The sequence below is a fragment of the Hypomesus nipponensis genome, chromosome 23, assembly GCF_054491055.1.
Source record: "Hypomesus nipponensis isolate SF chromosome 23, ASM5449105v1, whole genome shotgun sequence".
Taxonomy (NCBI): domain Eukaryota; kingdom Metazoa; phylum Chordata; class Actinopteri; order Osmeriformes; family Osmeridae; genus Hypomesus; species Hypomesus nipponensis.
This window is the reverse complement of record NC_140383.1, coordinates 18,282,978-18,303,189: the sequence shown is the minus strand read 5'-3', so window position 1 is coordinate 18,303,189 and position 20,212 is coordinate 18,282,978. Positions and strand designations below refer to the sequence as shown.

Below are 20,212 nucleotides of genomic sequence, written 5' to 3'. Positions count from 1 at the left end.
GAAGGCTGATATATGCTTCTGCGTTTTTCGAAAAACTGACACATGGGAACGCCCTTATCTCCGTGGAACGCCCTCTACGAGCTCTCCGTCAGCCCTCGGAGAGCTTGACGTGCGCCTCCTGAATTTTCTAACTATCTGTCGTAGCTACGGAGAGCTACCGAGCCCCCTTTGGCTGTGATAAGTCAGTATTAAGGACCACCTGCGTCAGGGGCGGGGTTGCCCGTGATAGCAGGACCAACAGAATCTTTTGACCGCCATTGCTTGTAAAGTTTTTACAATTCATATTTCAGCTAAACGCAGGGGTGAAAGTAGTTTTTATTTCTTGGTGGTACTATGATACAGGTGTAATGCGAGCGCGCGCCGAAAATTTCACTTAGCCTATTTATTTACTGTATTATAGTCTACTTATCAAGCATTCACTAGGACTTCTTATCACTCTAGTATCACTCTTTAACCCACCTGTATCTGTTTTTGATGAGGGTCAGGCAGTCGGGTACAGCACATGCAAGAGCCCAATCGGCAGAGACAAGTGCCATCATATGGCAGCTTTGTTGATTTGTGCAGAAAAAAATGTGTCCCGTAGCCCGTTCCCGCTAGAATGACAGTTGAATGTCACTTGTTTTTTAAAACTCCAATCTATTTAAACAACACGGGACACGGCATGTTAAAACTGAGTCTCTGTCTAACGGACTAACACATGCTAGCCTACCTGCTGCAAAATTACATCAAGACAAATAGACCGAGGTGAAATCAGTTTCATATTCGAGATTCAACAGACATTCATATTCGTACCTCCGCGTCATATTTAGGGACCGGGGTAAAAGAGTTGACAATCCGAATGTTTCTTCAATATCTTTGTCGAAATCGACCATACAAACTTCAAACTTGTTGCACATTCTTCTAATACTGACTGACCAGTTTGTCCAACCTTTGGATTGGTGATAACATTGATTATTGATTAACCCATAGCCAATAACTCAACAAAACACCAATATTGCAGGATTTCCTCAATATCTTTGTCAATAATGACCAGAGAACCTTCAGACCTGTTTTAAATTCTTCTACTACTAGCTGACCAAGTTGTCCAAGCTTTGGTTTGGTGATGAAATTGACTATTGATTAACCCATAGCCAATAAATCAATAAAAACACAAATTGTCCAGTATTTCCTCAATATCTTTGTCAATAATGACCACAGAACCATCAGACCTGTTTAATATTATTCTACTGCTAGCTGACCAAGTTGTCCAAGCTTTGTTTTGGTGATAAAATTGATTATTGATTAACCCATAGCCAATAAATCTACAAAAACACCAATATTTCAGTGTTTCCTCAATAACTTTGTCAAAAAGGAACATAGAATCTTCAGACCCGTTTCACATTATTCTACTACTAGCTGAACAAGTTGTCCAAGCTTTGGTTTGGTGATAAAGTTGATTATTGATTAACCCATAGCCAATAAATCAACAAAAACACCAATATTTCAGTATTTCCTCAATAACTTTGTCAAAAAGGAACATAGAAACTTCAGACCTGTTTCACATTCTTCTACTACTAGCTGACCAAGTTGTCCAAGCTTTGGTTTGGTGATAAAGTTGATTATTGATTAACCCATAGCCAATAAATCAACAAAAACACCAATATTTCAGTGTTTCCTCAATAACTTTGTCAAAAAGGAACATAGAAACTTCAGACCTGTTTCGCATTATTCTACTACTAGCTGACCAAGTTCTCCAAGATTTGGTTTGGTGATAAAGTTGATTATTGATTAACCCATAGCCAATAAATCAACAAAAACACCAATATTTCAGTATTTCCTCAATAACTTTGTCAAAAAGGAACATAGAAACTTCAGACCTGTTTCGCATTATTCTACTACTAGCTGACCAAGTTGTCCAAGCTTTGGTTTGGTGATAAAGTTGATTATTGATTAACTTATATTGCCAATAAATCAACAAAACACCAATATTGCAGGATTTCCTCAATATCTTTGTCAATAATGACCAGAGAACCATCAGACCTGTTTAACATTATTCTACTACTAGCTGACGAAGTTGTTCAAGCTTTGGTTTGGTGATAAAGTTGATTATTGATTAACTTATATTGCCAATAAATCAACAAAACACCAATATTGCAGTGTTTCCTCAATATCTTTGTCAAAAAGGAACATAGAAACTTCAGACCTGTTTCACATTATTCTACTACTAGCTGACCAAGTTGTCCAAGCTTTGATTTGGTGATAAAGTTGATTATTGATTAACCCATAGCCAATAAATCAACAAAAACACCAATATTTCAGTATTTCCTCAATAACTTTGTCAAAATTGAATATCTACTACTAGAAAACCAATTTATCCTACCTTTGGTTTGGTGATGAAGATGTCAAAAATGAATATAGAAACTTTGCTAATGTTTATTTTTTTTCCTTTATTTAGCAAACATTTCAACAAAGTGCCCTTCAAGACTTCAACAGATCCAATATGGAATAGCAAACATAACGAACAAAAACATTTATGTAGTGAACATGCCAACTAAATCCTGTTCTAGAATCTTCTCTTCTCTTGCTTTCTTTCTCTTTCTCCTGTCTCCCATCTAGTCGAGTTATAGGCCCTCTGAGTTGGCACCAGCACATACTGCCTCTCCTGTGCAATCACACACCTGATCAGTATCTGGTAATTTTCAGCCGCCTTACTTTAGAAAAGACCTGACATCCAGTGCCGTCTCAGACATTTAAGTATTTATATGTTCTGTAACCTGCCTGTTTGCTTGCCTGTCGTTCTTACCTTTCTCTTCCACCCCAAATGCCCACCTTTGACAGGCAGATAAATTACTCTGGAACTTACAACCCATGAAATTAAAGCTTGCCTCAGCCAGTTCACTTCGATCAGCCAATCACTAGAAAGCTTCAATCCCAGATCGGAGACAGAGCCCCACCACTACCAGCCACCCCTGTCCCATCTCATTCTATCCTTATTGTTATCTAATGAATCTTTTGAGACTAACCAACTGTCTCCAATCTGTTTTTGGGTTCCTTGTTCCTACCAGAATTGTTATATTTAGTACAACATACAACTTACAATTGTCACCTTTTCAATTGCAGAGACAGCATTTCCACTCTGGAGACTGTTTAGCATCAGTGAAGTCCCTTTTTGTCATACCAAGACAATCACAATGAAACCACCTCATGCATACTGAACATGATATCTGAGGATTTAAAATAAAAGCAAGACGGTGACATGACCTACAATGGAAACATAACTCTATAACCTCTTACTAATTATTGTTTGAATTACAATGTTTAATCATCGTAGGAGCTTTAAGAATGTCAAAGTTCACCATTTCAATTAAGAAGTTGTCTAAATACTAATAAATACTAACCCATTTTGTCACAGTGCCAGTTCCTGTGAGCGAATGACACCCACACAAAGAACAATTATGTTCTGTCTGGAAAACTGTAATAAAGAAAATATTATATATAGGGTTATCCCTAATATTATTGCAGGGGTCAGATGATTTAATGCAACTTAATATTCTTTTTTTTTTATTACCTGATTTTTCCAAAAGTTTTTCAGAAAACTCTTTTCTTTTCAGTGCCATCGCCTTTTTTGATGTGTCTATTGTAATTTGTAATGGCAAGGTTGGGAAGCTGGTGATCATCTGTCTTCCCATCTTTATATTCATATAAAAAATTAGGCCATTCGATAAACAAAAATAACAAACAATGTTAATAAAGGTAAACTAGCCATTTGGTCCAGAGATGTTTTTGTGTGTGCTATAATATATATTTGCTTACCTCCATGACAATGACACCACAGCTACATCCATCTTGTTGTAGGGAGTGAGGGATTGTTGCTCCCTTCCATTTGATGCCGACCCAGTCAGCCTTGCCATGTTTGTTAAGGCGCATTTTAAAGTACTCCCTGTAGAGTCAAAATATTTCATAACTTTTTTTTTATCCAAGCATAATTCACTTGTGGTTATGAATGTTATGGCTTTGTTTTATATGTTGGGCATAATTTATAAATGTTCTGATGCTCCAAAGGAACCCGGTCCTAGATACTGACCCTATCCAAGTCATGTAATTATTATAATCGTATGGTGGCTACTAAAGTGTAATTATTTTTGATATGATATATTTAAGTATAAGCAATACATTCAGATTGTGAACCTACCTCAGTCTGTTGGCAGCGATTTCAGACTCTTTTTGCTCGTCTCCCCCTGCTGGATCGACGAGGAACACATTTCCAGATGCAGGTTGGAAGAACTAAAAAGAAAAATGTCTGGTTCACTAGATATTGCATGTAAGATTACAGTGCAACCATTTAGATGTATGTATTATAAAACAAGCTTACCAAGAACCTCCAGTGCTGGTTGTTCATATTGACAAAAGATATTACTGCATCGTAGTCTGTAAAAGTCACCTGAATGAAGAGAGATGTGAACATTGGCAAACATGTGACATATTTAAGTAGGCCTACAAGTAATCTACAGAGAAATAGAAGAGTTGGTTTAATGCATGTTAATTCACATGCATGAAGTTGTAATAATTGCGTTTTAATTGGGGACACAGAAGGATGTTAGATGTTTTGTATTTTTTACAATTTGTAACCAACCTCTCTTGGAAGTCGCTTTGGATAAAAGCGTCTGCTAAATGAATAAATGTAAATGTAAATGCAATATGTAAGTGCATCTTATTGATTCTCAGAGGAAAAGACTGTGAAAAGAAAACAGTACCTTTTTGAAGCCATGAGAAGTTATTTGGTCACGAGTGCCATTGACAACTACACCTCCACTAAAATGATTGAGCAGGAATATTTTTTTCCCCTTGCCAGACTCATTTAACACCACCTGCAGGTATGCTTCAATAGCCTGAAAATACACAACATAAGAGACAGAAGAGAAGATTCAGACCTTGGTTGAATGTACTGTATGTAAAATAATCACATGATATGAAATCCCTGCAATCAACACATATTTCATTGTTTGTTTTTGGTAATTGTTTTGCTAGCCTTTTAAATGTAGGCACTTACTGCCAAATGACTAAAATGTCAATGTAAATGTACATATAATTCTTGTTGAACATTTATTATATATCTTGTTGGCATATATTACAACGTAGCAATCAATCATTTGCCTACCCAGCCAGCCAACTGTGTGGCTTCAGAGTCTTAAATTCACTGTGGTGCAGGGTGTAAGACACCTTTGTATCAACAGCTGACTGGATCTTTACCACCACTACACCATTGTCTGGCTTCTTCCAGAGAGCTTTTACCTGTAACACATGGACACTTTGTTGATACACACCATTTCCAGTGTACAGTATGGAGGACTAAATGTGCCAAAATAAATACATAAATAAATAAATACTTAACTAAATACATTACAGTACATTATTTTGCGAAAACAGAGAAAAAAATTAAATTTCCTACCTGTTTTGATGAATTTGTAGACGTGTTGTTCTGGCTTTGGGTCAAGTGAACGTGGCCTGTTTGCTTATGATTATCCTGCAGTCCACATAAAATATATATAATTATTTTAACACAATCATGAATCCTGTATCCATTGAGTCTAAAATGTTATACAGAAAAAAGTCATCTGCTTATATTCTTAACATTATTTTCCACGGTAATACAATAAATTGTAAAACAGAATTCCATTACATAATTATTAAATACAATTTTAAAATACCTTTTTGGGCTCACAGTAGGCACTGGACTCTTTATACTTTTTGGGTTGTTTTGGAGCAGGCATTTGTGATGGGGCATCGAAATGTTTTGTTTTTTTTGTTGCACCTGTGCTTGACAGACACCGTTTGGCCCATTCCTCACAGTGGTCCATGGATTCTCTCTGTTTTTCCTCAAAATGTGCTCCCTGTACCTTCCTCAAAGGGATGTATGTTGCCTCCTAATGAAGGCTGCAGGTCGGAGGCTACGATCTTTCCGCAGGATTTGTTTTTTAACTATCCCAAACCACTGCTCCACGTATGTGTTTGTCTCCCTTGTCTTGTGTGGTATCAGTACTTTGTCATTACCCAAGACATACCTTTGGAGGTCACCTAGGAGGACACCACTCCAGAGGGGAAAAAGTCCAAGGTAATCAGCAAATAACACCTCTAACAGCTGTGGGCAGTAATATATGTTGCTCTGTGCTCCTTGGGTCATCTCTGCTTCCATATCTTCTTTGGTATTTTCAAACACACTTCTGAATTCCATTGTAAATGGAGATTTTGCAAGGATGGTGTTTGAATTTGGTGGCATCTGGATGTCAATTGTCTCCCCTTTAACCTCACCGCCATCGTCTAATTTGCCTTTTTTGGAAATGAGATTTTGCAGCTTTGCTACACTCTTTTGCTTATGTCCTCTGCCATGAAGACCACACACATGTGGTGAAAGATATCCAGGCTGGTCTCAAAGGATGTACAGATTAACAACTGTGCAAACGTGTACACGGCAAACTCCTTTAGGCCCTTGTCAGCTGTTTTCCTTCCAAAAGACCCTGAGACTGCCTTGATGATGTGAGCCAAACAGAGGTGGATGATTGTTCGATGTTTGACGTCTTTCCTTGACAGCTTCTTCATGAGGGTTTGGTGAGACTTTTCCAGATAGGTACTTAGGTTCTCTTTGTTGAAGGCAGAGCACAACACTCTGTATTAGGGCCCAACTATAGTCAGTCTCCACTTGACTGACTCTGATGGATGTAACTTTACTAATCTTTGCGATACTCTGCATTAGCCAAAAAGTCACATTTGGAATTGTATGGTCCTGTGTCACCATTTCTGTGACTGGCAGAGGGGGCCTGTCTCTTCTCTCTCCTGGCAAAGCAAGACAGTAGTAGAACACCCTTTTATTTTGATTTGGAATCTTGCTCACAATTCCACCAGTCGCATCCAAGAACAAAGTGACAGGTTTGCAGTGGCGTAGATGGTAAATCCCGATGCTTAATCCCATCTCAGTGTAAAGGTGCACTGTAAATGGATCTACCTGCAAAAGCTGTATGTAGCCGGGACAAAAGGAGTATCCACTATCCGATTCCCGCATGAACCTTTGAGTCAGAATTAGTTCCAAGATTACATCGTCATGCAGACATTTGCCGCGCCGGAGTTCAGAGCCAATAGCTTTCAATACATCTTTGGTCAGGGTTTGGCTCATATTGCCTGCCATCAACTCATTCAGTGGAGTTTTGCTCATTTTAGAATAGTATATGTTACTTACTCCTTTATAGAGTACTTTGGCTATTTTGCCCCTCTTCAAGTACGTGGCAGGACGTGCTTTTAAAGATGTTGTATTATGAATTATTTTGCCTCTGCGACTCACCAGGACATTTACAGTCTCACTTTTGTGTGGTTTCTCGTGTAATGTGAACATGTAGGTTGCTCTACATTCCTTAAAGGAGCAGACAGCTTTGATCTTGAGATAAGGGCAACACTTTTTTCGACTGTGCTTTAATTTAATGTGCTGATACTTAAATATCAACGTACAGCATGGATTTTTTTTTCTGAAGCATTTATAGATAATATCTGTCCATGGCTTTCGCAGCAGATGGTTGCCAGGTAAAGGTTTTATATTGTCCCATTTTTTGGGGTCTATTTCAATGGAAAATTTCTTTGACATGTGGTTAAGCTTTCTACATGTTCTTTTCACTATTGACATTCTTCTCTCCACTCTTTTTATCTTTTGCCTTTCCAGAATCCTTTGTTATATCCTCTGAAAACTCATGGTTGTCCTTGACAATAGCCTTGTCCTTTGACACCACTACACTCTCCACTTCATTTTCCTGGAAAACTGCCTCCTCAATGGGCTCCATTTCTACATTCTTGTTTTCATTTTTATTGTCAACAGATTCCTCTTTGGACAGCCATCAATTTTCTATTTTTAATGACCATATTGTTCGCCATGGTTTCTCCCATATCAACCGGCTCAGACTGTGTCTCCATTTGGTCTTTCGCAAAGCCATGGACATCATCGTCCATGACTACAGCACATCCAGCACATAAGTGATTTACAGATGACTTAACTTGCCATCTATTTTCATGCCAAAGAGTATACAGCCATCTTCTTAAACTTAAACTTAAACATTGTGTATTTACATTTGGGAAATTCAGAGCATAACATTTATTAATTACTACCTCCAAACCTCCAGATTCCCTTAAGATGTCTTTCTTTATCTTCACCCTGCCCATGGTTTTGTACAAATATGACTAAAATCTAATTTAAATCAAGAGCTAATTGTTAGAGCAACTGACCTCCACCATGCACAATGATCTAAGATTCTATTGTGACTGTTTCCCTCCAATTATTTGAATACTGTCAAAAACTGTACTGACCTCTAGTAGCCGATATGTGTCACAAAGAAATAGCAGTACGCTATTTTGGGGAAAAACAATATTATTCAAATTGTGAAATATTTCACTATAATTGTGGCAATGTTTGATAGTAGAAGCATATTGTGAAACAGGTCTGAAGTTTCTATGTTAATTTTTGACAAAGATATTGAGGAAACACTGAAATATTGGTGTTTTTGTTGATTTATTGGCTATGGGTTAATCAATAATCAACTTTATCACCAAACCAAAGCTTGGACAACTTGGTCAGCTAGTAGTAGAAGAATGTGAAACAGGTCTGAAGTTTCTATGTTCCTTTTTGACAAAGTTATTGAGGAAATACTGAAATATTGGTGTTTTTGTTGATTTATTGGCTATGGGTTAGTCAATAATCAACTTTATCACCAAACCAAAGCTTGGACAACTTGGTCAGCTAGTAGTAGAATAATGTGAAACAGGTCTGAAGTTTCTATGTTCCTTTTTGACAAAGTTATTGAGGAAACACTGAAATATTGGTGTTTTTGTTGATTTATTGGCTATGGGTCAATCAATAATCAACTTTATCACCAAACCAAAGCTTGGACAACTTGGTCAGCTAGTAGTATAATAATGTGAAACAGGTCTGATGGTTCTGTGGTCATTATTGACAAAGATATTGAGGAAATACTGGAAAATGTGTGTTTTTATTGATTTATTGGCTATGGGTTAATCAATAATCAATTTTATCACCAAAACAAAGCTTGGACAACTTGGTCAGCTAGTAGTAGAAGAATTTAAAACAGGTCTGAACGTTCTCTGGTCATTATTGACAAAGATATTGAGGAAATCCTGCAATATTTGTGTTTTTGTTGATTTATTGGCTATGGGTTAATCAATAATCAACTTTATCACCAAACCAAAGCTTGGACAACTTGGTCAGCTAGTAGTAGAAGAATATGAAACAGGTCTGAAGGTTCTATGTTCCTTTTTGACAAAGTTATTGAGGAAATACTGAAATATTGGTGTTTTTGTTGATTTATTGGCTATGGGTTACTCAATAATCAATTTTATCACCAAAACAAAGCTTGGACAACTTGGTCAGCTAGTAGTAGAATAATGTTAAACAGGTCTGATGGCTCTGTGGTCATTATTGACAAAGATATTGAGGAAATACTGGAAAATGTGTGTTTTTATTGATTTATTGGCTATGGGTTAATCAATAATCAATTTCATCACCAAACCAAAGCTTGGACAACTTGGTCAGCTAGTAGTAGGATAATTTAAAACAGGTCTGAAGGTTCTCTGGTCATTATTGACAAAGATATTGAGGAAATCCTGCAATATTGGTGTTTTGTTGAGTTATTGGCTATGGGTTAATCAATAATCAATGTTATCACCAATCCAAAGGTTGGACAAACTGGTCAGTCAGTATTAGAAGAATGTGCAACAAGTTTGAAGTTTGTATGGTCGATTTCGACAAAGATATTGAAGAAACATTCGGATTGTCAACTCTTTTACCCCGGTCCCTAAATATGACGCGGAGGTACGAATATGAATGTCTGTTGAATCTCGAATATGAAACTGATTTCACCTCGGTGACAAATAGAGCTATTTTATCCAGTGTAATTTATCACTTACCACTATATTGTTTTTTTATTATCCTCCTCTTCCTGTCTCGTCTTCCTTTTTTGGCTTCCTGAAGCGTAATTCCGCTTCATGATGACTGCCGACCGACGAGGTTTTTGTATTTTGCCAGCAGCACAGATCATGAGAGGGGCCCCTTGAGGGGAATTCCGATAACAGTGTCATGACTTTACTGCATTGACTATCAAAGGGGCGCTCACACGTTTGACGTAGCATTTTATTCTTAACCAGTCGTTGTCTTGGGGCCCCAAGCCAGCTCGGCGCCCCAAGCAATTGCTTGTTTTGCTTGCCTTGTCGCAACGGGCCTGTGCGTGTGTCGTAAACGGGAAGACATTTCTTACCGGTACTGCGTACCCGCTAGTACCGGCTTACTTTAACCCCTGGCTAAACGGTACATGTAAATCAGCATCTGAATTGAAATGTGACGAGAAATGGGCAGTGTAGTTGCTGAAAATGTGCGTATTTCATTGATGAAACGGCTCATTTGTAAATTTGCTCCGACTTCTCGCTAACCTAAGTAAATAAACACTAGACAACGTCTAAACAAAAAACCGTTGCGCCACCTACTCTTCTGGCGGTGAATTGTTTTCAGCACCCACAGCCTACGTAGAACCATAAACGCAGTCTATCCGTCCGTATCCGTGCGCCTGCCCATCCGTAAACGGAGACGCAGAAGCATATTTCGGCCTTGAGCCCTCTCCAGACAGAAGTTGTTGGCAGAGAACTGTTGTTTTAGTCTCTCTGAGTACAGTCGTTTAGCCTGTCTGACCGCCTTGCTAAACATATACTTCAACTCCTTGAATCTGTCTCTGTCCCCACTCCTAAAAGCTTCCTTCTTCTCCAGACGCAACCATCTAATAAGCGGTTGACGATGGATGGATGGATGGATAAATATTCTATAAACATTTCAGTCCTATTTTTCAGTCTCAATTTTTTGTGTGTGTTCGGCAGGCATCAAATTCTGAATTTGTTTATATTTACAGAATACAATTAAGTTGGTCAGTGAAAACAATGAATATATTTTCTTTGTACTTTTGTCAGTTAATTAAAGTTTCAAGAGACTTGACAAATCACAGATCTTTTAGCAGCATTTTAGAAAACATCCCAACGTTTTTGGAAATGGGTTTGTATATATGTATGGTTTATGGATTTGATCAACTAAATCAGGACACTACTAATAAAAAATTAAGGTAATCTGTGAAATTCATTCCACTAGGGCAAGCATACCACATTTCTGGTAGGAGTGTATTCAGTCCTTCCCAACTGTACACATTCAGAATGGCCAACCAAAATTTACCCCAGGAGGGAATTCCCACAGCACCACCTATTCAACAGACAGCATAAAAACTAAAGGCATGTTTTCTTTTAACTTTAACACGGCTTGAATGCATGTTTGTTAAAAAAGTAATTTACATAAATGTTTTTGAATACTGCGTTGCCGCCTCTTTACAGGAATACATAATCTATTCCACCCAATAAGCTCACATGATCTTGGAAATACAACAAATCATCAATATGTGGACCTCACCCTTGCTGTGCAGTTCATTCCTGGCCCGTACCATGTCAGGATCATCTGGTCCTAGTCCAAGGATTCTCAGGGCGGTGTAGTTTAGTGCAGTGCCAAACACTGTAGACTTGTCTTCAATGTGTCTGACAAATATACAAAGAAATTGATATATGGTTGGAAATGGTTAGATTCTATCACCAGCAAACTTTCAAATAACTTGTCTATTGAGCTTAACCTTGATCACAAATGCACACAGTTCAAAATTAGGACAGGACCCTATAATAGAGTAGAAGTACAATGTACACTCACAGGCCCCAGCCTCCGTCAGGTAGCTGAACAGAACGTAGATATCTCACCATCTCTTTCTTCCAAGCTTCTGGCAAGGGAATTTGAGCCACGTGGCAGGCAATCAAGAGACCTGAGGAGTAGTGTAGAGGGTAAATTGGTGGCCTATGGCAGACATGTTCTCCATTACAAGTGTGGAAGAAATTTAGATTTCCTGTGTGCTTACATTATTCACTAATCAAGAGACCTAGTCATTAGACACTAGTGAGTCAGGTGGCTGAGCGGTTAGGGAATCGGGCTAGTAATCTGAAGGTCGCCAGTCCGATTCCCGGCCACACCAAAAATGACGTTGTGTCCTTGGGCAAGGCACTTCACCCTACTTGCCTCTGGGGGAATGTCCCTGTACTTACTGTAAGTCGCTCTGGATAAGAGCGTCTGCTAAATGACTAAATGTAAATGTAATGTAGTTAGTAGGTTCTCATGTAAGCTTGTTATTAATAAGAGTAGATTGTGTCTGTGTCAGGGTTAATAGATGTTCGAGATCCGGAGAAAGTACTGGCTAAATGTTCCTTGTCATGACAACAAGGACAGCTCCAACTATTAACTCTCTAGTCTGAGTGGTCATGTGTTGGGAGCTGTGAATCTCTTTCTCTGAGACTGTTGTAACGTGTACTGCCTGACTGTCACTATCTATGTTTACATTCTCGTGCCCTATAAAAGATGGTCCTCCGGCCTTCAGAGCGGAGAGAGACATGATTGAGACCTAAGCGTGGTGTTGTGTTGTCATTTATTGTCATAGGTCTGGTTTTCTGTCCCAATCTGCAGATTGATTAATACTTCAAATCCAGAACTCAACTGAACTTAGTCACTCCGTTTATGAAGAGACGGACAAAACACTTTCTTCATCACAAGTCAGGGTTTCCCGCAGAAAATGTGTTAGTTAAGGTGGTATGGTGGGGTTTGCCGTCAGACCGGGGGGGAGCGGGGGGGGGGGGGCTAGTTTGTGCAATAGACTAATGCGTTCTGCAGAGAAGGGAGATTAGCATTGGTCATGGTTTGGAATGAAAAGGAGAAAATAGGACAGAGTAACACAACAGATATCGCTATATAAAAAAACGGCGGCAGGCGTGTATTGCTTAGGCGGCCGCCTTAACTGAAAAGTGTTGCGGGAAACCCTGCAAGTGAAACGCTATTCTAATTTTAAGTATATGCTACTTGTTGAAGGCAAAGGAATGGCAAACCTGTCAATACCTGGGAGTAGGAAGAGAGGTCCTCCATAGTCTCCGGCCCAGTGGCCATCCTCTGCCTGTAGGTGACTGTAAAACTCCATGCCCTTCAGGGCTGCTCCCACTACAGTTTGTGCTGAGGGAGAGTCAGAGACGAATTGGCTCTGTAGAAGGGGAAGAAAATACACGCTTCATTTACATTACATTTAGTCATTTAGCAGACGCTTTGATCCAAGGCGACTTACAGTAAGTACAGGGACATTCCCCCCGAGGCAAGTAGGGTGAAGCCGGGAAACGAACCAACAACCTTCTGATTAATAGTCCGACTCCTTAACCTCTCAGCCATCTGATACCCAGAAGTTAGGATTAGGTGTGAAGAGGAGACCAACTTATTTAGGGATCAAAACTTTGTTTTTATGACTGTCACTGTGACCAAAACGCTGGGGTGCCCAAGATGACTAGGTTTTTTGGCTCCAAAGATGTTACAAATCCAGGTCTCATTTTATTGGGGTGTGCTTGCCTTCGGCGAGGACAAACCATTGTTACCTCACATATATATTTATTATTTCTTTTCCCACCCCTAAAACTCAGTAAATTTATGGACTACATACACAACCTAGGTGTCAAAAGTTTCGTCTTGGTAGCGATTGAGTTGCTTGTATTTGTATTTAAGTTCTGTTGCATGGTCTAGGTAGAAATTAAGTTTTTGTTGCGAAAAGTGAAGCTAACGGTAGCTAACTTGCTAGCCACAGTCACTGATGCTACTAACGTCACTATTGTCACGAAAACTCGCTTGACTATCCCAAGCAGAACATCAGTTTAGCAGCTCGTTAACTTCTGGGAGATGGCTAGGCTAACTGTTTTACTGCAAGGCAGCTGCAGAAACGCCACAAGCAAAGAGACCTGGGTGATAACTATTCGATCATTTTACGACTTACACGTGATATGACACACAATTGTGATGTGTAATGTACAATATAAGCTGATATTATTAAGGAGGTACTTTTGGAAACAGTAGTCTACTATTTCACTGAAGCATTAGCATCATGACATTTGCCTCTGTTGCCCGAGCAACACGTACTAAAGCGGTCTATGATGCGTCTGTTTTCAATCGTTAAAATAAACATTCCTCACAAATACATTTTCGTCGTAGGATTTATTATGACATTAGATTACAAGTAAACGATTTGTGGGTGAAATTATCATTACCTATGGTTTCAAACCAGTGTAGCTCACTGCAACTAAGCCCCCGCCCCTCGCCTTGAAGCAACGGCCCCGGTGGATGTAGGTGGTATTGCATTTACGGTTAGGTTCCCGTGTCTTCCGGTCGTTTTTATTTTATTAACTCAACATTTACAAAACTATCTCCCCCAATAATTTTTGTTCGATTCTCGAACCTGGCTCATACTACTAGCTTTTTAATAGAATAATTTTTCACGAGCACAAAAATTCACATTGGCCGATAGCCGATTTACATTGAGCTGAATGAGCCATAGACTTATATTGAACGAGCACAGGGAGAAATGGCTTGAGTTGCCGGCCTTGTTGTAGCAAGTTTAGCAAATCGTTGTCACATATAGGCCTACATGAAATTTTGTTAATATAGTTTATTCCCGTTATTTTCAAACAGATTAGATTTTTCGTAAAAAAGTTCATGACATGATGGCAAATATATTATGTTAAGCGCGAGCATAGATTGCTGACATGTCTATTTGGAGCAAAGACGAAGATTAATACTCTAACTTTGACCACAATAGGAAATGATATATATTTAAATAATATTAGTCTTGCCTTCATAAGCTTTTGTTAAACACACCCATTATTCTTTTTTTGATCGTGTCATCAAGCCAGACTGCTTTTGTGGGACAATGTTTCTTCCCCACTTACATCTGATGGAAACGTCTTGTAGCCTATGGTTCTATGAACATGCCCCTTTCAAAGGCAAATGTTCAATAAAGTATATTTTAGACACACTTCTCGAGCTTTTATTTATTACATTATTAACACGTCTTGTTAGATCACGTTATATCCATTAATAGACGTTTGGTTTTCTAGGTTGAGCATGTAAAACACAGGTCGCATTTCGACACTGATGTGAAATTGAAGGCAGTGTGAATTTTGTGGCATTTCGTTTGAATATAAAGTTGACAGTAAACTATGGTAAGTCTGCATTATGCAAGATTTTGGTTACCAAAATAACTATTAAGCTTTCTTTGCCTGGCGAGAACAACCACGGAGCTGTTCATGTTAACAGTTTATTTCATCCGATACAATGCATTGTAAATCATACTCATATCACAAAGAAAAAAAGCAACATATGTGATGAGTTTCATCTAGAATAGCCCTATATTTAGCCATATAGCCTAAAAAACTAGTGAAAGGAATACTATACAGTTAAAGAATACATTTCCGTTAAGTTTGCATCATGTGTCTGATTCTTATCGGACTTGTAGCTCATTCTGCCCATAGATTCTGCAACTGCAATGCCCACACGCTCGTAACCATATAAATCTATGCTCGCGACTGGTTGTCGCAAAGTATGACGTGTACAGCTAGTTGCAACAAGCACGAGGTCTCGGAGCGAGAGAAAAAAGAGCCATTGTTTAAAGCTAGACCGGACGACACGGAAGTGGAAAGATGGCTGCGTCCAGTCTCGAGCTCTCGCTTGCCTCACTGCGCCACTGAGCACTTTTCATAGAAATGAATGGGGACGCCTTCTTGGAAGACAGAAGTAGCTGTCTCTAGTTATATTAACTATGACTGCAACGCTGTAGCCTAGTCTAGTAGCTAACAAAAACATCTCTACAGGAACAGCTGTTTAACAGGAAGTCAAACGGCGGCACCCGTTCGGCACTATACCCTTACTTAAATCAAAAGTATTTCAATAGGTGAAACTATCTGACTAGTGACTAATAACCTGAACTCTCATTGCCACAGCCTAAACTTCAATCGGTTCATGAAAATAATTCATTTCAGCCTAGACCGTACAACGGAAGTAACGTTAAATCGAATTCAACCAACGCAATCGCTACCAAGACAGTCTAGTAGTAGTTGTAGCCTACAATTTACCGGGGCAGCGTCTCCACACAGCAGGGCTATATCGCATTTTGCCGTGTTACTGACAATGATCGCTACCACTGACATTTTTATGAATGAGTGATTTTCCCCTAAATAAATGTTACATTTTTGGGGGCATATTTTCAGTTAGCAGATGGTACTATTTGAATCGCGATTCCATCTGAGATAGCTACTGCTGGTAACATTGTTGTTAAAATAAGCTTCAAAGGGGGTTCTTTATTAATGAATGAATGAAATATGAGTAGGCTAAATGCCTGAAAATATCACAATAATTTCTACACCGATCTGCCAAATGTATTCGTTTTGATTCAACTATGAGGTTGCTGATCACCATTCCCTCTTGCATAGGAAATGAGAAGACAACTATTTCATTCAACTCTTCACTCTTAGTATTTTGAGTTGTAAATGAGCAGAAAAAAATATGCTTTTAAATCTATGTAATCTTTATAAATAATAAGTAGGCTATGCATTTTAATATAAAATATACAGAAATATCAGTTGTAAAATGTAATTTAAATACGGACCCCTGCAACCAACAAGCAAGCACACCCTACAATTTCCCCAGAAATTGAAGGCCTACCTTCTCTAGTTTAATTTGTGACACAGTCTGATAAAAAAGGGGACTTTGTCGGCCAAGGTCATATCTCTGTTTTACAGATTGTGAAAGTGCCAGTTTTGGGGTGGTTACTCAAAAAAGGTAATAGATTACACATTACTAGTTTTTTTTTTTTTTTTTTAAGTAATGCTTTACTTTACTGGATTACTCACTGCGTTTGCGTTGCCTCAGTATTGTGCTTAATTTGGTTTCACTGCCAACATTCCTTAATGTGAGAGGCAAATTTGCAAACTTCGTTGGTGGCAGCGTTAAACAAGCACTGGTTGGCTACACGCTATGGAGGATCAAAAGTGCCACAATGAATTAAATAAATACACCATTAAATAAATAAATACACCATTAAATAATTACTTGTCATTAATTAATTAAAATAGACGTTAAATACGTAAATGTGTTCTTAAATGTGTCATGAATTAATGAAATACCGATTCATTTAATGTTTTTATATATAATTATTTCCTTATTTAAGTATTTCATGCTACATTTCATGCTACATTTCTATGGAACGCCAAGTTAGTCAAAATTAAATCAATAAATAAATAGGTAAATAAATATAAATACTAGTGCTGTCAAACGATAAAAATATTTAATCGCGATTAATCGCATTAATGTCATAGTTAACTCGCGATTAATCACAATTAATCGCACATTTTTATCTATTCTAAATGTCCCTGATTTCTTTTTGTCCCAATCTTTTTTTAAATTTTAATGCTCTTATCAACATAGAAAAGTGGTTCGGATTGCTTTGTGCAAATATTTTTTTTATTGAAAACAACATTGCAATCGCCTGGCTTTGACGAGGGGGCAGAGAATTCGCATCAGCTGTGTGCTTGGCCATCAAGTGGTATTTCAGACTGGACGTGCTGCGATGATAGCTCAGTTTACAACGACAAAACACACAGATCACTGGTCTTGTCAATAGAACCATTTGGCAACTTTTTAAAAGCAAACTTTCCATTCAGAATCTTATTGGCATCCATTTCGGCATCTCGCGCTCGTCATCCACTCAAAACGTAACGTTAGCCTACTACCAGAGAATGTCTAATATCCGTAAACGGGCTCTGCTACTACTCTTTAGCCAGCTCGCAAGCCAAACGAGTGTTTGGCGAGCCTGTTGTTTTGTTTCCGGTCTAGCTAGATCCGGTGTGGTGTTCTAGTTTTTTTAACGTCGGTAGTTGTTGCAACAGCATGTGAAAAAAACTACAAAGTTTAATAGGCCAAAAAGAGCGTTAATCGCGCGATAAAATAATTGACGCCGTTAATTTGGGTTTGCGTCAACGCCGTTAATAACGCGTTAAACTGACAGCACTAATAAATACATACATAAATAAATATGGCTATGAAATAAAGTCTGAAATTAAAAAAAGATGGCAATAAATATAGCATTATATAATTACATAGCTGAATCCATTTACCGACATCAATAAATAAATACTTTTTATTTTATAATTATAATACTTTATAATATATTTATTTCAAAATGACGTTTTTGTAAAGACAACATTTATTTATTTCATGGGACTTTTACACGCCACATTTATTTCCACACTACATTTATTTCTGTGCTGTATTTATTTCAAATCTCACATGCAAACGAGAGGGGCGTGGTTATCGTCAGACCAACGCAGCAGATAGCTATGCTACCTGTATGGGGGTGACAGTGGAATCGCACTGCCGAACGGCATGGCTTGTCAGGATATATTATTTTGGCACAGATAGTAGATTTTGTAGAGGTACTTGGGCGGATAAGTGCTCTACAGAACATAGATATTGAAGTCTTAAATAGTTTGAGACTTATCGAGCACTGTTCGTGTGCAAGATGTACAGGTAGTGGGGGGTGACAAGTGCCAGGTAATGTTAGCTAACACAGCTAGCAACAAAGAAGACAATCACTGCCACCACCGCTACATCGCTCTGCTATTATGTGGATAACTAGGTCGATAAGGCACCTGATTATAACGATCTAGCCTCACCATTATGCCATGCATTACCATTTAGTGAGACGAGACCTGAAGTGAAGCCAGACCATTCCAGACATTACCCTTACCTTTGGATTTACAGTAGGCTACTGCTTCAAATTGAAGTCAAGTTTCTTAACGCTTTGTTATTATTGGCAATTTAAAGTTGCAACTAACCAAGACGTGTCAAGACCAAGACCCATTCAACACGGTACACAATAACCAAACCCAGATATTAGGTACAGGTTTATGGAATTATTCAATATTAAATCAAACCACTACCACTGGACTCGTTTTAATGACCATTCAGTGACAAAACGGGTTTGGCTGTTCATATGTGCCAATACAGCACAACACTACTAGCTCTACAGTAGCTAGCTCTAGCTGAAATGGCCACACTGATGTCGTCCTTTTATTATTTTGTCAGCTAGCTAGCCGGATAGCCAGCCACTTGGCCTACAGTTGCCGACTTCGAGACCGGTGATAGCCAACATACCACCTAGGAAGACATAGAAGACATAGTGTTGGCAGTGATTGTTAGCTTTGCAGACAGTGATTGTTAGCTTTGCAGACGAGTTCCACGTCACACGAGCGAAAGCCATGTTTATAAAGGTAACTTCAGCGCAACCTCATAGCTATCAAAGATCAAGTCCCCACACGTAGGCTACTAAGTCACCGCCATCACTCCCATACAAAAGGTAGAGACGACACAGACATTATGGGCAAAGCTTGTCTACATTGTATGCTTTTCGGCAGTGCGATGCCACTGTCACCCCCATACAGGTAGCACTATCTCCTACGTTGGTCTGACGATAACCACGCCCCTCTCATTTGCATGTGAGATGTGAAATAAATACAGCACCGAAATAAATGTGGAGTGGAAATAAATGTGGTGTGGAAATACATGTGGAAAAAAATGTGGTGCGTAAAAGTCTCAAAAAATAAATAAATGTGGCATTAGGAAATAAAAGTCCCATGAATTAAATACATGTTGTCTTTACAAAAACGTCATTTTTAAATAAATAAATGTATTTATTTATTGATGTCGGTAAATGGATTCAGCTATATAATTATATAATGTTATATTTATATATTTATTACCATCTTTTTTTTTATTTCAGAGTTTATTTCATAGCCGTATTTATTTATGTATGTATTTATCTATTCATTTACCTATTTATTTATTGATTTAATTTTGACTAACTCGGCGTTCCATACATTTCATGCTACATTTCACAACGAGTTGTGTTGCAGTGCTTCATTAATTGTGTTATCTGTCAAACTCGCCCATCAAAGTCAGTGGGGTGGGGACCCAGTAACCCCTTAACCAATGATATGTGCTTTGAGCTTAAGTTGTCATGAGTAGTAGTTTTCAGAAATAAAATCGGTGATTGGACGGCAAAGATATTAAGGCGAGAACCATGGTAATTTTATTTCCCATATTTGAATGGTCCGGCAGGAAAGGGTTAAATACAAGGGGAAGGACTCGATCCTGCTTGCCCCCATGCCATTTGAGGTGCAGTATAAAATGATTTGATAGAAGAAGCTCTGACCAGAAATCCTCCGGCTCCGGCGGCTCAGTCAACGCCGATACTTGCCG

General features: G+C 38.5%; 2 protein-coding genes across 8 annotated transcripts in view; both read right to left on the bottom strand.

The window, feature by feature from the left end:
* The window catches only part of lss (lanosterol synthase (2,3-oxidosqualene-lanosterol cyclase)), a 139,135-nt gene that overhangs the window by 67,547 nt on the left and 51,376 nt on the right, over positions 1–20,212 (bottom strand). For all 6 annotated transcript variants that reach the window (XR_014741562.1, XR_014741561.1, XM_084688225.1 and 3 more), the window contains 4 exons: positions 12,986–13,124; positions 11,759–11,867; positions 11,471–11,592; positions 11,170–11,266 (listed from right to left, as the gene is read on the bottom strand). Coding sequence is in view for 4 of the 6 variants with exons in the window: in XM_084688225.1 (XP_084544351.1) it covers positions 11,170–11,266; positions 11,471–11,592; positions 11,759–11,867; positions 12,986–13,124 (467 nt within the window). In the remaining 2 variants the exon portion in view is untranslated. The remainder of the gene's footprint in view (positions 1–11,169; positions 11,267–11,470; positions 11,593–11,758; positions 11,868–12,985; positions 13,125–20,212) is intronic.
* On the bottom strand, positions 2,408–8,662 carry LOC146234463 (uncharacterized). Of its 2 annotated transcripts, none has more exons than XM_084688226.1 (11): positions 5,688–8,662; positions 5,429–5,503; positions 5,200–5,271; positions 4,734–4,868; positions 4,352–4,420; positions 4,172–4,263; positions 3,793–3,919; positions 3,548–3,668; positions 3,378–3,451; positions 3,077–3,203; positions 2,408–2,641 (listed from the first exon to the last, which is right to left on the bottom strand). In XM_084688226.1, the coding sequence occupies exons 1-10, from the start codon at positions 5,835–5,837 to the stop codon at positions 3,090–3,092; spliced, it is 1,029 nt and encodes a 342-aa protein (XP_084544352.1). In that variant the 5' UTR covers positions 5,838–8,662; the 3' UTR covers positions 2,408–2,641; positions 3,077–3,089. The 2 variants fall into 2 exon arrangements, with proteins under 2 accessions (XP_084544352.1, XP_084544353.1); XM_084688227.1 differs by having other exon boundaries at positions 3,086–3,203; positions 5,688–8,660.

Coding starts and splice junctions, on each gene's coding strand:
- LOC146234463 (XM_084688226.1), bottom strand. CDS start 5,837: ATGGACCACTGTGAGGAATGGGCCAAACGGTGTCTGTCAAGCACAGGT. Junction 4,869..5,199: donor AGTCAGCTGTTGATACAAAG/GTGTCTTACACC, acceptor GTGTATTTTCAG/GCTATTGAAGCATACCTGCA. Junction 4,264..4,351: donor ACCAGCACTGGAGGTTCTTG/GTAAGCTTGTTT, acceptor TTTTCTTTTTAG/TTCTTCCAACCTGCATCTGG.